This window comes from Nilaparvata lugens, chromosome 11, assembly GCF_014356525.2.
Source record: "Nilaparvata lugens isolate BPH chromosome 11, ASM1435652v1, whole genome shotgun sequence".
Classification (NCBI taxonomy): Eukaryota; Metazoa; Arthropoda; class Insecta; order Hemiptera; family Delphacidae; genus Nilaparvata; species Nilaparvata lugens.
In genome coordinates this window covers 29,699,042-29,716,331 of record NC_052514.1, presented here as the reverse complement: position 1 = coordinate 29,716,331, position 17,290 = coordinate 29,699,042, and the positions used below count along the sequence as shown (strand labels likewise).

The window sequence follows — 17,290 nt, the reverse complement described above, 5'->3', positions numbered from 1 at the left end:
TCTTCTATCGGTTTGCTGCTTTAAACTTATCAGTTGTAAATTCATAAATGAGATATCCACAGTCAGAGTTTAGAATCTTCGATCTGAAATACATTTTTGAATTCTTTGCCCACCAACAAAAAAGAATTGATTCTAAATATTAACGTAGACATTTTTTTACTTGTTAAGTAATTGGATAATCATTATCATTGAAGCCTTGGATATTATCACGATATTATATCACGAGAGCGGACGATTTTAAAGCCGATCTTGGGCTGGGCGTACACTGGTTAGTCAAGACAAGACTAGTCATGTTTAGTCACAATACTTCACATAGTTGCTTATGAAGACATGTATAATTGCAATGGATTTAAGCAACAATGTGAAGTATTGTGACTAAACGTGTCTGATCATGTCTTGTCTTGACTCACTGGTGTGCGCCTAGCCTGAGAATTTAAATGGTCCCGTTACGGTTTCCCGCTCTCTTCCTTTGTCGGTGTGCACAACTAATGGGAGTTAAAGGGTTAAAGGGAGAAAAAACCGACACATTGTTTAGTTTTGATAAGTCGCATTTCTTATGCGATTTATTAAAAGCTCATTAGTTGTGGACACCGACAAGGGAAGAGAGCGGGAAACCGAACTGGGACGATTTAAATTCTAAGATCGGCTTTAAAATCGTCCCGCTCTCGTGATAATATCTAAGGCTTCAATGTTAATTCTTATTCATTGTTGCTTCTTCGATATTTCAAACAAGAATGCCTCTTTGTGTATGAAATTAACTTTTTTTCATTCTGATCAATTTATTCAAAAACGACTTAGTTGAGAGCATAAGAAATTATATCCTATTATTGTGCTCATGATACTACTTACTCGAAAGTACAATTGATATTTTGCTTAGTTTAGTTTTATGCAAACCGATAGAAGATTAGTTACAGCATATATTGAAGCTATCATGCTTTTCTGCTGCTGCTTGCTCATGATTGAAAATAGATTATGCATCTGTTGAATTTTATTTCATTTAAAAAAATATTAACACTGTCAATAAACAGAGCCATGAAATTAAAATAATGCAATTCTTATTGCAGTTCAGTTTTGGAATAAAATTCGAGGTAATTCACATTCAGGTTAAGGGACAAAAAGGTCTGAAATTGAAAATGATAGGCTAATATTATAAAATCGAATCTTCTCAGTATTTTATAGTACAAATACAATTGATTACTTCCTTTGACCTTCAAGTATTTCATTAATTTATTCATCATTTTATTGTAATGGGTTGCACAACCCAACACACCTTATACAATAAAACAATATATATTTTATATTATATATTTTTAACAATATTTTGATACAATAAAATATATAAAAATTACACAATAAAAATATACATGAAGCATGAATAAAATAGTACTTGAGCCTTTTTGAATACTTGAAACATTAGATCAAATTGACTATTTATGTAATTAATATTCAACTTTTATCACTTGTAGCAGCAGAAAAAGCTGGTTCCAATAGTATTTTATAGCTATATGTTTATCAATATATTAATTTGCCTTTGATTTATCAGTGAACAAAATAATCAATTCTTGTTGTTGTGAAAATAAAATAGAATATTCACAAATTATCATTTCAAGTTATCAGTAATGAGAATCGAACAGGAGTGTATCTAAATCTCATCTTTAATGTCTCATGATTCTATCTGAAGGTAATGTATGATTGAAAATATTATTGTCTTGTGTTACTGCCTAGTCTACACAACATATTATATCTAGCAACGCACTTGAATGACACACAAAACTAAATAGCACTGTTAGTAACCTCACAATAGTCCCGTCAATTATTTTAAAAGTGTCTCTGAAATGATTTGTGATACTCGTATATTTTATCGAGAAGTTAAAGTACTTTGAATGTTTCAAATGAAAACTCACTAAATTCGTTATAGGTTTTCAATCTTTAGTTTTAGACTACAAAATATATGCTAGTTTCAGTTTTTAGTTTTATAGATAATATGAGAATAATTAATCTTCTTTTGCTTTTTCAATAACAAGTGTTCATTTTCTTTCGATTTTATTTATCTCTCTGTCTTCATTCGTACATTTCTGGGTAGTTATATTCATATAATAGAAGGAATAATCTCGTATGTAGTCACTTAATTATTAACGCTATGGCCAACTTACATAGTAATGAATTTCATGTGTAGTTTTTTTTATAGTGTATTTTTTTATTGAACTTTTCTCATTAAATCATTACAGAGACATGGTTGATGGCAAATCAGCATGCTTTCCCTATCACATTACTCACAGTTATTGTTTATGAATGTATTGTACTATCTATGTGTATTTGTATTGTTCTGTGTGTAGTTTGTGTAAATATAGTAAAGGTAAACCTATTATTGTGTGTTTGGAACGTAAGTTTATCCACAAACTGCGTATCGCTTTCAGTAAACGGAGTATCAGTAGTACATTATTCTTTTCAAATGAAGTTGAGGTTATAGTTGCTAGGTTTTCCACACCATGTTGTAGAGTATACAGAGTTCAATAACATTTATTTTTTTTTAAGATTGGCTAGTATTTTACGTTAAATAGATTTTATACAGAATCATGTTCTCATGTTTTGATATCGACAAATGCCGTGGATCAATTAAAGCCTAAATCCATTGAGTTTGAAAAATCAATTTTCATATTTATGTTTCGTAAAAGTTGAAATAATTCTCTCGTGATTTGTAATTGTAGTAACAAATTTTATATAGTTGTTCATTTGTGAATAAAGTTCTTTTATATAGTTTATAATTGGTCCATCCTCCTTTTACATATTTGTGTTTATACTAGTATGCTTAGTATACTCGTATTTCTACATTTTTAAATACCGTAGAAAATAAGTACTCACTGATTTCAATCCAAAATGTTAGAAGAGTTATTTCACTATCTAATAAATTATATCTTTTATAATTTGCAAATATTCAAAAATAACCAATTCACCGCAGTCAGGAAAAATTCAGTTTGAAGTTTTTATTGGGCCAGTTTAACATGATAATGCTAATTTCATCCAAGTCACAATACAATTTAACAATGCTTTAAATTAAACGGTACGTCATTCAACAATTAATCCACACCTCAAACAAAAATAAACGATAAAAACCTTTTGATTAAAACGTTTTCCGTTTCAACACTGAAACCCAACATATTGGTTACGGGGTGCGTGTGAGAGAGTGTATGATTGTTTCTTACTTCTTTCAAGTAAACTTCTATTTTTGGTATTAACAACCGCTATTTTTGCAAAATTGGGTGTGATTTGAGATATTATTTGGGTGAATATTGTTTGTGTCAACAGAACTTGATGGCGTCGACTTTAAACTTAACACCCGCGGGCGCGGGTGCGGGTAATTCGAATTCTAGTGACCCCAAGCAAGCCGGCCTAAAAAACAAACTATTCAACGTCCTTGGCATCAATTCATGAGTTTTCTCCTAGTTTTAGATAGCTATTACAATTTATTGTTTACCTATTTTTTGTTATCGAATTGCTTTCTTTTTCAAAGCGATGAATGTGATACGGCAATTGTGTAACACTTTTAAGCATGGTGGAAATTTGAAAATATACACGTTGATTTCAAGTAAAAATTTCAATCTAACAAAATCGTATTTTGAGGTAGTGTTTGATGTACCCTATGTAAATGTGTAGTCTATTTTGATGTACAAATTGAATCTGTTGAATTTCTTATGTTTGGAATCCCATTCTTATTTCCAACTTGATAAGGTAAACAAAACCTTACACAATTAAAATAAGGTATAAAGTCATACCTTGTCCAAAACTCATCATAAAATTGAGTGAATCTCAGTCAATTTTTCAATTTTTGAGTATCGTTACTCATGGAATAGGAGTTTATATACCATATTCTACTTCGAAACTTTGATAAATACCTCTATAAAGAATATAACTTGAGTATTATTGAGTTTATAATTGATCTCTACAAGCTAGAATCCTAGCTTGATGGAACTGCTTGTAAGCTCTAGTGAAAAAGTATACCTCTACATTTAAAAATCAATCACTTGTTTTTTTCATTGAATACTTTATAATCCATCACTGCTTGATCCAATCACATAAATTCTCATGTTTTTAAATTATGTATTTCTTTATTTTTCTCATTTTGAATCATCATTGTTTTGTTTCTATTTTTTGTGGAATTCATCATGTGATTGTTCCTATATTTTTTACTATATAATTATCTACAGTTTATTTGCTCCCTGTCCAGCATTTCTCATAAATTTAGTTGAGAGTGTATATTTTCAAATTCCTTCTTTTATTAATTTTATTATTTACACTGGTCTAATTTTATATCTTGTTTCTAGACTATTCTTTTTCTGTAATAGGGTTGGTGTTGGCAGTCATTTTTTTGTTAATTCACACAGTAATCAAATTTTCTACCTAATTTTTAATTTTGGGTTGTGTCAATGTTCCACCTACTTCTTCTCTTCGCTCTCTCGCTTCATAGATGCTTTTAGTGTTGACAGGAAATTTAGAATTTCTTGTCTTATTGTATGAATTCTACAATTATTTTTCAATCAGCACTTATCCTATCACCTTTGTTGGAATAAATAGTATTTCAACATATAAAAGCACAACATAGACTAAACATATGATTATTAATTGAAAATTTTCAATACATTAATTAAGTTTTCCATTATTATATAGCATTCCTTACATATTAGTTCCTCCCCTACTTGAATGGTTTTGTAAACACCTATTAGTAGTTAATTTTTACACTCTAAAGAGCTACTTACTATTGGTTTAAAATAATCGGGAATACTAAATAAACCCCTGTAACAAAGTAAGTGATTCTATTTAATAAACGTAATATCAAAAAATTAATCAAAAAACTACTAAATAAATAATTACCCAAAAAATAAACTCATGGCCATCCATTTTTTAAGAAATCCATTTCTAAGAAATTATAGCAAGAGTTTTTTAAGAAATTATAACAAGTTTGAAATGACTTTCTTGAAACTCATAAAACATGAAACTTAAATTCATAAAAAACAATCTTATCCAAAATGTTAACTATTAATCATTCCATTGCCGTAAAATTGATAAAAAATTATCTTACTTGGACCCTAAAAACTTAAACTTCAAAACTCATCTTGATTAAACTTATTCAACTTTTAAAGTCACATTAATGGATCGATCATGACTATTTCAAATCAAAATGCCTCTTTTAAGTTCGACTTTGTCTAAATAAAAAAATATTCTAATTCATTCAAATCTTCCATAAAAATTCTTTTTCCTGAATGAATGTAATTCTTTAACGATCCCTTTCGTACTCTCAACCATGCAGTTAAGAAAAAAATGTGTTCTTTAAACAATAAAACTTCTAATTAATTAATTGAGCATTTATGATGTCTTATTTATTTTTTATCCATGTACCCATTTTTTCAATATAACATAAGACTGCCAGCTCCACCTCTAAACGTTTTACTACTTATAATTTTAGTTTTGTTTAAAACTACTTATTTCCAAAATTTTCACTTGGTTTGAATAAAAATCAACTTAACGAAATTATAAAATCATTGATACTGTACGAATTTATTAGAGTTATTTCAGTTTTTCTTCAGAAGTATATTCTATTCATTAAATAGAAATATATTTTTAATAATCGTTATAATGTTGAATGATTGTGTGCTCATACTATTAATTAGATTTAATTGTATAAATAAACCGTTGAAGTTTTATACCGTTATCTAGTTGAATAATAAATATTATTTGTTGATATTAATAGGAATTATGAGCCCAGTTATGATTATTGATGAACGCATTTGGTAATCCATTTATACTATTCAAATTTGATATTGAGAGTAGAGTAAAACAAGTCAGGTTGAGTACTTTGCTTTTGGTACTTTATTTTCAGTATCTTAAATATGTTTTACAAAGTTTTTGTTTAATTTCCCTTTTTTATTGTACACATCTATGTTTTAGTTTGATCTTGGAAAATTGAATTCAAATCATCATTGAGTCCAGTACGGCATCTCTTTTATTGACAAAAAAATGTTTGGTTCTTCAAATCATGATGTAGGAATTTTATCCATGACAAATAAACAAAGGAATTAATGAGAACAATCTGTATCTGAATAGTAGGTTTGATAAAATAAGGATCAAATAATCCACTCCTTCCAATCGCATCAGGAACTGGTGAATTCTAGGCTACTTGAATAAAGTCATGAATAAGATTTAACGCAATAATTGTCTTGGAATATTTTAAAATATGAATTATTTACATTAATAAGGTTTAAGAGTATTTTGAGTATACAACTAAACTGGAATTTGCTTGCATGTTGCTGAAAGAAGATCTGAATAATCAGTTAATTTTATTGTTTCACAAAACAATCACTTCTTAGCCGTTTAATAATAAAATAAATATAATTTTTAGGTTATCTTGATTACTCTTCATATTTGGCATATTCTGAGGTTCCATAAATAAATTTCGAAACCTTATTACGTATAATTAAGAGAATTGCATTTTTCAACTCTGATATTAATATCTGTAATCATTTTGTAGCCGATGTCATAATAGAAGTTAATGAATCAAACCTCGCGTTTTGCAATCTATTCATTACTACTTATTAAATTATTATTATTAAATTTTCTTTTTCCTTTTTTTATTAAAAACTAGTTTTTAATGCATTGCGATCAAAAATGTTGAAAATAAAAATGAATAATGATGATATGATTTTATTTGTTTTCAACCTTATGTTTTCCACTCTTTTCCTATCCTCTTACTTCATTAATTTATTTTTATATCCGTCTGTCATAATACCCCAAGAATTATTCATTCTTTTCATTCATAGCTAATTTAATAAAAATATCTCTTGAATTGTATGATTTAATTATGAGACATATACAATTTGATTATTTTTCTTTCTAGCTCATCTTCATTCTTCGTAAAATCAAAAACTTGGAAAGTAGAATTATATTCAAATTTGATATTGTAAACCGTTTTCTTAGAAACTAGATGTACATAGCCTATAATATTTTGGAAACTTAAAATTTTATTTTTAATTGTTTCATTTTCAAGAAAACCTGTACTAATGTCTGCACACTAGAAGACGTTGAACAATATTAGAATGACAGTCTGAAATAGGTAGGCCTCATTCGTTGATTTTATCTTTGTTTATGGTTTTGCATGTGTTCAGCTTTCAATTTCATACTTCAAATCCAGTTCCTCATCATCATTGCCATTTTCAATTTAATCATTAATCGAATAAAAATAATATAGTATCAGAAATAATATTAAGAATATTCATTCTCAACCACACCGTTGTCCCATCATGACCTTACTACTGTACTTATTGACATTAGTAACCACAAATTATTCAACTTCTTGACTTGGTAATTCTTGTAGAAATGTAGAAAGTCAACAATATTTTTTTAACTTGTTTAAAACTAAATTCCAAAGAATTCCTCAGCTGTTTTTGAATAATCTTAAGGAATTCAAAGAATCATTTTTGGTTTTATTTTCACCAATGTATCCTGTTTTTAAAGAAAATACGTAGGCCTACTATCAAGCACTGATTTCATCATATCTTACGTGTGGTTTTTTACTTCTTTGTTATGATTCAAATGTTTGCATGTTTGTTTTCCAACTGTTTGATTTCCATGTTTCGAAATTAATAGAGATAATTAGATAAACCCGTCTGTTCTCTGTACATAGTAGGAATTTGATTTGTCTTACTGATTCATTATCATGCCAATGCTGGAATCAAGTGAGATCAATCTTAATGATGTAGTATAAACAAAATACTAAGTAGGTATGATTAGCTGATCTACAACAGATAATAAGCTAGTCCTAGTTGGTACAAACACAAAGTAAAGAGCAGGGTTCCTTTTTTTGTGGTACACTTTAGAATTCGGGAATCAATCATCATAACAATACATTATTGTGTTTGTTGTGATTCTGCATACATTATTATAATTAAATGTACTCATCACTTCTGTCTGGACTAATATTAACATCCTCCCGCTTCACCAGTTACGAAAAATCAGAAGTCTTGTTTCAAGGAAAATCTCAACGTGTAGATGTAAAAATCTGTTCAGATCTCAACGTGTAAATGGAGAAATTTGAGAAAACTTCATCCACACTTTGAGATTTTTCTTGCGGCAGGCCTTCCGATTTTTCGTTACATGTGGAACCGACTTCATGATTATCTTAAATCCCTTTATTGTAATCAAATTTTCAACCTCTACGGGTTTAGTTATTAACTAACACTCGTGTATTCTATCATTTACGGGTTTATCACGTTCTATGTCGTATCTAATTAAATGTTTTGTCGTTATGAAATAATTGTTACTATTCCGGGCCTTAGTTTTGAATGTGAGTGATTACTACTAGTAGAAAATAGTCCTTAACAAACTTATATATTCATGCATCTTTCTGTATGTGGACCTTCTATTGAACCGTGACTAGTTTGTTGTATCTTCCTGTTTAATTATCTGAACCGTGTTTATTAATTTTGCATCGACAGAAAGCTTAAAATAATTGTTCTTATAGTTTTATCATGCTGATGATGGCATAATGAGACGAATATCATCTTTCTCTAAACTTGGTTCTTCGATTAAGAGATCGGTGAAGAAGGTCGGCATGTTGATGAATCGGTCCAATAGTGGAGGATATCAGTCTCACAGCTCCACTGCAAGGTATGATACTTATTCACAATTTATCAATTCCTAGTCAAAATAATGCCATCATCATTCGTTAAATCTTCATTTATATCCAAGCTGGATCCAATCATTTTTAATTTATATCATTCGTATTCAATATGAAATAACTTGTTTTCGACTCTTATTCAAAATTCAAATGGAATAAATTTATTCTTTGTTGTTCAAAATTAATTGACTGTTTCATGTTCAAATTCGAATAGTTTTACTCTTAGTTCAAAACTTCTCCCGGTTCTTTCGGAAAGAGTAAATAGATATCAAATACTGTAAACATCAGTAGTTTACAATCCTTATGTATTTGTTCCTTCGACTATAGTCTGTTCATAGAAAGGAGAGACCGAACATAAAGTTTCTGCTTGTGTAAGTATAAACGTGATAAGTCATATCAGCTTATTTTATAAGTATAGAAAAAATCAGCTAGTAATAGTTAATTAATAAATAGCTATTAATAGCTGATTTGATTCATACTCACGGCACAAGCGCAAACTTTATGTTTTGCCTCTCCCTTTGATCAGACTGATTTGAATATATTAATAATAATATATACATTATTGGTTATTCACTCATGTGAACTGAAAACTTACTGGTAATTAGAAGGAAAACTACTATAGTAAGAAATTATATATACTTCGAAAAAAATCATATTTATAAAATAGATAGAGATGTTAAGTATTAAGGATAAGGATCAATGCACCTCTAATTTGAAAAAAAAACATGGGAAATTTTTTTTAAGTTGGAAGCGATGATTCATGACAGAATTACAGACGAACTTGATTTTCAGTGCTATACCACCTCTGGTTTATAATGAAAAAGAAAAACCGCAGAAACCATTGAAGAAAAAGAGAAAGAAAAAAGCACTAGCAATCTATGTCAACAAAAAAAATCTAAAATGGAGGACTCAGGTTCATGAAATGTGAAGTAAGGTAGGCTGAGTTGCTCTGATATCTGACTCATCAAACTAGAGAGTATTTTCATCTTTTGAGTTACGGCTCTTCTATTATTATGAATTGATGTTGTACAGAACTAGAGGAAAATGTATTTATAGGATTTTCGATTGAATGCTATCGAATTCGAATAATAATTTATGCTGATGTATATAGGCCTAATTCGTGATGACAGTACACATTATTTTGACAGAATGTTTTTATTTTATTTTTATTTGAAGGTCTCTGTGTCAATATTATATTGGTTGTTTCAAAAATTCAACGAAGCTGAATTTATGAAAGATATGATCAATAATTGTGATTTTCTCTTTATACTCAAACATACAGTCAAATTTTCAGCATTCATTACTCTACTTACTGGAGACTTGTCAAGTCACGTTGAATAAATTTTCAACAGTGCTTGTAAATTCTGGATTAATTAATGAAAACTTAACTTGGAAGTTGAAAACCACTAACTGAATCTTTTTCCCCTTTTTGTGTAGTTGAGAAGTTGATATTGTGGTAATTATTCATATCAAATAAAAATACTAAGAAATTGTCAAAAAACCACAGACTTATTGATAGATAGAAAGCCCGGCTTCGGTTGTTACACCATTGTCCTCTGATAAACTCAGAGATTGTCAACTCATTGTAAACTCAGTTTATCAGAGATTGACAATGGTGTAACAGCCGAAACCGGACTTTCTATCTATCAATAAACCTGTGGTTTTTTGACAATTTTTATCAACACTAACTGAATGGTTTTATATCAAGTGAAAATCACAAATAAGATATTATCCAATAGCAGTACAAAAAACTAAATTGTGCTAATTTGGAGATTTTGCTATATTAAATCAAGGTAATAATGGACGGTTATTTATTAATTAACAGAAACTTCATTATCAATGATGCTATAATACATGACTTCTCCAGTATTCCCCAACTATTTTATTAATTTGTACATAGAATGCTTATGATTAGACTAGTGCATGTCTTAATATGCTTTATTATAACTGCTTAATAGAGCATGCATGAGACAGCTTTTCTGCCAAAATGTTTTTATATAGTTTTGTATGGAGTTGGATCAGATCATAAATATGTTGAGTCACAGTATAACCAGTCATGTGAAGACTACCACAGTATTCCATTGCCAGTCACACAATATTCAATTGGGTAAGGTAATTGAAAGTAGGTGAGTAGACATATTCTTATTGTTTTGAAAATTTTCCTGTAGCATATTACCTTTGTTCCTCAAATAGTATATTACAAAAAAATAATGACACAAACTTTTGAAAAGGAATTATTTGAAAGCATCGTTCTCTTTATGGCCTCAACTATATTTATACGGGCGTCTTAAACGCAGTGATTTTTTTCTCTCGTGAACTAAGTGCATTGGCAGTTATGGGGTAAGCTATACGACCGATTAGACGCTTCCCATAAGAGGCCATGTATTCTGAAGACGCGCGAAATAAATTCAGCGCGTCTAAGAAGCCCGTATGATTGGGGTCAATGAGAACAATAGTTTTGAAATTATATTGTGTATTGAACCGTTGGAATCTCATATCAGTTAGTACTGTACATACATTTCAAATGGTTCGTATAATTCGAATTTATTATGCAACATTCCAGTACAGTAAATACAGCCTTTTGAAGAGAAACATGTTCTTAGTCCATATTTTATTTCAATTAGCAAATTTATATCAAGTCCCGTGTCATTATATAAGCTATCTCCTACTTTTATGTTTTCTCATCTACCACTATCACAATATTAGTAATTTCGAGTATCATTAATGTTACCGTACATAATATATTCAATCATACGATTTAAATAAATTGAATAAATTGTTCAATGTTTCAGCCTGAAGCGCGCAAATTCAATGTCCGTTCTTAGTGGCCTACCTCACTATGAAAAGGTAAACATGCTTTAATGGTATTTCTATAATATATTATTAAGTAGAGACGATTTGAGTCGAATAAAGGGAGTTTTCTTTGAAATATAATTCACCATTTTGCCTTATTATTATTATAAGTTCTTTCAAGTATTGTCATGTCTGAACTTGCATGATGCTAAACTTGAATCAAAGATAAAAGAATAAAATATTTATGTAGCAACAATAGCTAAGGCTGGGCGTAAACTGGTTATTCAAGACAAGACATAATCAAACACGTTTAGTCACAATACTTCACATAGTTGCTTATGAAGACATATCTAATTGCAATGACTAATCAGTGTGAGTTGCGTCATAAGCAACTATATGAAGTATTGTGACTAATCTTGTCTGATCATGTCTTGTCTTGACTAACTGGTGTGCGCCTAGCCTTACAAAGCAAACTGTGTCTACACGTTGTGATTTATCAATCTCATTTGCAATATTGGTTAGTAAGGCTTCTAGGCTACTGAACTAGAATCAAGGAAGCATTCAAAAAGTACATAGATGCTTCAGTAATACAAAGAGCTTCTCAATTATACCGGGTGATTACAAATGAAATAGACAGTTTGAATAGCTTGTAGAGAATTTATTATTTAAAAGTTTAGATCATTACTTACATGATAAAATAGAAGAATTATTGAAGTTTTTATTAAAAATTTACAGATGTTCAATGTGTGCACCATTTGCAACACGACAGATATCAACACGGTAGTCAAATTCTGACCACACACGACTAAGCATCTCACGGTTAACTGTAGCAAGAGCATTTGTGATTCGTTGTTTAAGATCATCGATATCAACAGGAAGCGGTGGTACAAAAACTCTGTCTTTTACATAGCCCCACAAGAAAAAGTCGCAGGGCGTTAGGTCCGGACTACGAGGTGGCCACGGCTGAAACACAACGTTTTCCTCACTTGCACGGCCGATCCATCGTCTAGGAAGATGTTCATCCAGATACCCTCTGACGTCTGAGTACCAGTGAGGCGGAGCTCCATCTTGTACAAAAATGAAGTTACAACTATCTTGATGGAGTTGAGGCATTAACCATTCGGTTAACATGTCCAGATAAGTTCTTCCGGTTACTGATGGTTCTTGGAAGAAGAAAGGCCCGAAAACCTTTTCACAAGATAAAGCGCAAAACACGTTCACTTTAGGAGAATCGCGTATATGCTGTACAGTCTCTCTTGGGTTTTCTGTTCCCCATACTCGTACATTATGTCTGTTAACTCTTCCACTAATGTGAAAAGTGCATTCATCACTGAAAATTAGGCGATTAAACAATGTGTCGTCATTTTCAAGACAATGTTGCATCTCTTGACAAAATTTTTTACGTACAAATTTATCATTGTCATTTAAACTTTGTACTAACTGCAATTTATAAGGTGTCATTTTCAAACGTTTCCGCAGAATTTTCCACACAGTAGGTTGAGGAATTTGCAATTCTAAACTCGCTGATCTAGTCGATTTTCCTGGACTTCGTACAAAAACATCACGAACACTATCAATTTTTTCTTCTGTAACAGAAGGTCTTCCAGTACTCTTCTTCTTACACACACATCCACTGCTTTCAAAACGTTCATACCAGTCATAAATTGATTGCCTTGTTGGTGGTGGTTTACCGTATTTTGTTCTGAAATGACGCTGCACAACAGTAACAGAGTTTGTTTTGGCTAATTCAAGAGCACAATAAGCTTTCTCCACTTGAGTAGCGGCCATATTGCTAAACTAAACTGGCTGTTGTAACACGGAGCAGCCAACAATAGCCAGCAACAGTTCTACCAACTTAAACTTTAAGAAATTCCCTACAAACCTATATCACTTACTATGTTGAAATACACCAGTTTAATTTTGTACAGGCTATTGAAGTTGTCTATTTCATTTGTAATCACCCGGTATAATTATTTTTTCCTCCAGTTACCTTGGAAAGTGACCATTGCTGCACTGATTACAGAACGCAAAGAATCACTTTTCCGCTCTAGTGCGCAAAGTATTACTTTGCGTACTCTTAATACTTTTAGTATTATCTTGCAGCCATCCCAATCAGCTCTTGACATTGTTGGCGTGTATTTTGAATGCGAATTTAATCTATCTATATTTTTTCTGATTTTCAAATAAAAATGAGAACTCATTGAATTAGCCTATACATTTTGAATATAATTAATTATTCATTATTTCAAATAATATTTTTTCCATTCATAAATTGATTGGTTGAAAAATTATTTAGAAATTAAGATTCACTCAAAATTATTCAAATTTTTAAATTAATTGTATTAATTTAATTTTCAATTTGAATAAATTATTGATGGTTAATTTTCAATTGGATTATCAAGTTTAAAATAAACTTTAATAAATTAAAGTTGTTATTAATAACAATAATACAGACAAACATTTGATGGATTTCAGCCATCATTTTACGCATAATCAACCTCTTCTCATATTCAATGGTAACTGCAGGAAAATTTTAATGTGAAATACGTGCACAAAGCTCCTCTGCTGCACTCAAGAAACCATTCCGCCCTCGCCTACGGCTCGAGCGTAAACGTTTCTTTCGGTGCAGCAAACTGTCACTTTGCGCACTAGTTGCACAAATAACTATGGAAAGTTATTTTATTTATACCCACAGTTGTGTATAAAAAAACACTTTTTCAAATGATTTAAATAGGAGCTTTCATTGAATTTATGTGGAAATTATAAATTTAGTGCCACTAATTTAATTCATGAGTGTAAAATGTCAAATCAAATTCATTAACGGATAATAATAGAATGTATTGAGTTTGGAATGAGAGTAGGCCTACAATATAATTGCAACTTTTTGTTTCAGAAGGAGAAGAAGCGGACACTTCGCAGTCGATTCTTCAGCTCGGATCAACTGAGATGAGTGAATGCCATTCAGCGCTGAAACATCATTTTAAAAAAGTGATCCCGTAACATTTATTTGAAAATGATTTGTGAAATGATATTCAGCCTTCCTAGCATTATAAAAATCATAGTATTCAGTGACTTTTCTTACTACTCAAAGAGCACACACAAAGGCTAGCTTCGTTCAATCAGATTATTATTGTTAAAATAGCCGTTGCTAACTAATGATTATTATTGTAACCACAGACAAGCTTTTTTAGATAGGATTGATAGTTCTTATATCCAAGCTTTGTTGAACTTATGTTCTTATTTGTTGATTAGGGAAAGTCAGCATCGAGAGACGACCAAAGCCTTTTGGATGGATACAAATTTTGATTTTGTGTAACGTTTTGTAAACATAACTTGCAATCCTTTATAAGACTGGAAATGCGCTTATCGTGTGTATTAAACTTCTTATAGAGGAATGATATTATTATGTATAGTATAATGATATTTAAATTGGATTTAGTTGCACTGAGATTGCCGGTTGCACAAAAACCGGTTAAATTTTAATCCTGATTAGTTTCACGAGAACCAATCAGAGCCGTCTTTTCTAAAAGGCCCTCTCTGATTGGTTCTCGTAAAATTAATCACGGTTAAATTTAACCGTCTTTTGTGCAACCGGACCTTATAATTTCTGATACAAAGAAGAATGATTGTACAACTCTGGCAGTAACATGCAAGTTGAAGTACTATACGAATGTACTATATTAATTAATATGAAAATGAGTAATTTATATAAAGATGGACTTGAAATTAAAGTTCTTTCAACTTTCTCTTCAACGTTTGGTTCCTAAGGAAAATATTTTCAACTTTTAGATCGAATTTGTATCCTTTTCAACAGATTTTAACCTCTCTCGGCTGGTTTTTCAAACCTAATGAATGTTGATGATTCTTCAAAAGTATTTCATAGACCATATTGTATTTTCATAAATTTATGATCGTAGTTTGACATAATTGCCATCTCGTTTGTGGCTTATAATATTGAACTAGTAATTTAATTTCTGGAAACGATCAGAATACGATGCATTCTCCAAATACATTAAAAATAGTTGATTTATTTTGTATTATTTTCCAAATTAAATTACTAGTATGTAAAAACTCTAGATTTTTTATGCAATCTAAATCTTGATATCTTATTAAACTTGTTTGTAATGGTGTAAAATCTTGAGTTATATTCGAGTTAGTTTCATCATCATGTGAAACATTTGTTTTGAATGAGAACTACACATTTTATCTTACTTGTTATATTTTTAATCAAAATTCAATTTTAGAGTGTGTTGAATGTTTCTAATGAGTTTTATTGACAAGATTTCTACAATTTTCAGTAGTCATTGATTTAAAAATTATCTCAATATATTTCACTGGTCTAAATAATAAAAAATTGTATTCAACTTGTAACAATAAAATTCTGATATTTTGTCTAGATGCTCTAGATACCAATTCCGAATTTGTCTAAAATTTAACTGGCTTTATTCTGAACGGAAAACGATACTATCCTATTGTAATGGAGTTCATAAACATATTCTCTTCAGAATACAGTAATAGTGTACTTAGAGTTCACAGTTTTGTTTCCTGAAACTATATATGTTTTAAAAAGAAAATCTAATAATTTCAAATTGATATTAGCCTTACAATAATCAATTTCACATATAAACTACACGTTTTAATTTGATAGATGAATGAGCTTCTCTAATAATGTATTATTGTCATTGATCATTGAAAACATAAATATATTTGTATTCATGTCTTGTTTCAGCGATAACGCACAAAACTTGGGGAAATATTTCCATAATCCAAAGACATAATTTTGAATATTATTATAGCCATTGTCTCTCATGTATTAGTTCATTGACATTCCATTGATTATTTTTTATATTATTGTTTTTATTTTATAGTAATTTATTGAATAATTTTATTACTGTTACATTAATTTATCCAGTAAAACTTTTTTAAGCTAGCCTCAACAATGTTGATTTTATATATCGTGTTTTCATACTGATTATCAAAGAGATCGAAGGTTCACGTTTGTATTGCTGTTATGAAAGTTATTATAAATAATATTCTAATAAACTAACGATGGATATGCTTGAGTATTTTGATAAACAGAAATGATAATTCTTGTCTTACTACTGATTGTGATGTATTTTGATGATGTCAGCTTGGAGTTTGTTTATAAGGAAAGCTAGTGAAAGATTTTATACTGCAAGATAGATATTTTCCATCCAACATGAAGAATATTTTCGGTTTTCAAACACTGTCTTTATATTTGATTACTCTAGTTGCAAATATGTAGGCGAATGAGTTGTTCGGATGGTTAGAGTAACTAAGTCACTTTTATCCAACACGAAATATATGCTATTGTCAGAATGATAGTGTGTAATGTGTAGAATGTTTTCAAACAACAAAAACATTGGACATTATTTATCTGTGTTTCGATCTGTCGATGTTCAATGTATTATTGAATCAAAGATGATTAATGCATGATTCAATGTCAACGATTAGTTTCTTGGGAAAGGTAAATCAAACAATTGATTATAGTTTTACTTGAGAGTACCGGAAATAAATTCATTGTAAGCTTATGATATAAACAAATTACTAAGAACTCAACTGTACTTTTTATTTATTTCTCTTTACATTCAATTTGGTTCCTGTAGCACACAGTTCCATGAGTATATTTCAAAGAAAGAAGGACAATGATTGAAAATATTATATTTATTCTGAGAAGAGAGTAATTGAAAGTTTCATAAAACTTCAACAGTTACATATTGAGCAAACTAATATTATGAAATCCTCAAAACTGGTTTGTGGCTGTTTCCCGAGTGATTTATTCCAGGCCACAGAGCTATTTATATAATT

At 30.1% G+C, this 17,290-nt stretch overlaps 1 protein-coding gene across 29 annotated transcripts in view; it reads left to right on the top strand.

The window, feature by feature from the left end:
* The window catches only part of LOC111053197 (kinesin light chain), a 168,291-nt gene extending 151,250 nt beyond the window's left edge, over positions 1-17,041 (top strand). For 5 of the 29 annotated variants that reach the window (XM_039438088.1, XM_039438089.1, XM_039438090.1 and 2 more), the window contains 4 exons: positions 8,513-8,658; positions 9,461-9,602; positions 11,461-11,515; positions 14,355-17,041. In XM_039438088.1, the coding sequence (XP_039294022.1) occupies positions 8,513-8,658; positions 9,461-9,596 (282 nt within the window). In that variant the 3' untranslated portion in view covers positions 9,597-9,602; positions 11,461-11,515; positions 14,355-17,041. Of the gene's footprint in view, positions 1-3,306; positions 6,692-8,512; positions 8,659-9,460; positions 9,603-11,460; positions 11,516-14,354 lie in introns of those variants that run through there. The other 24 variants (XM_039438081.1, XM_039438080.1, XM_039438084.1 and 21 more) reach the window with 11 other exon arrangements.
* Positions 17,042-17,290: the final 249 nt, after the last annotated feature.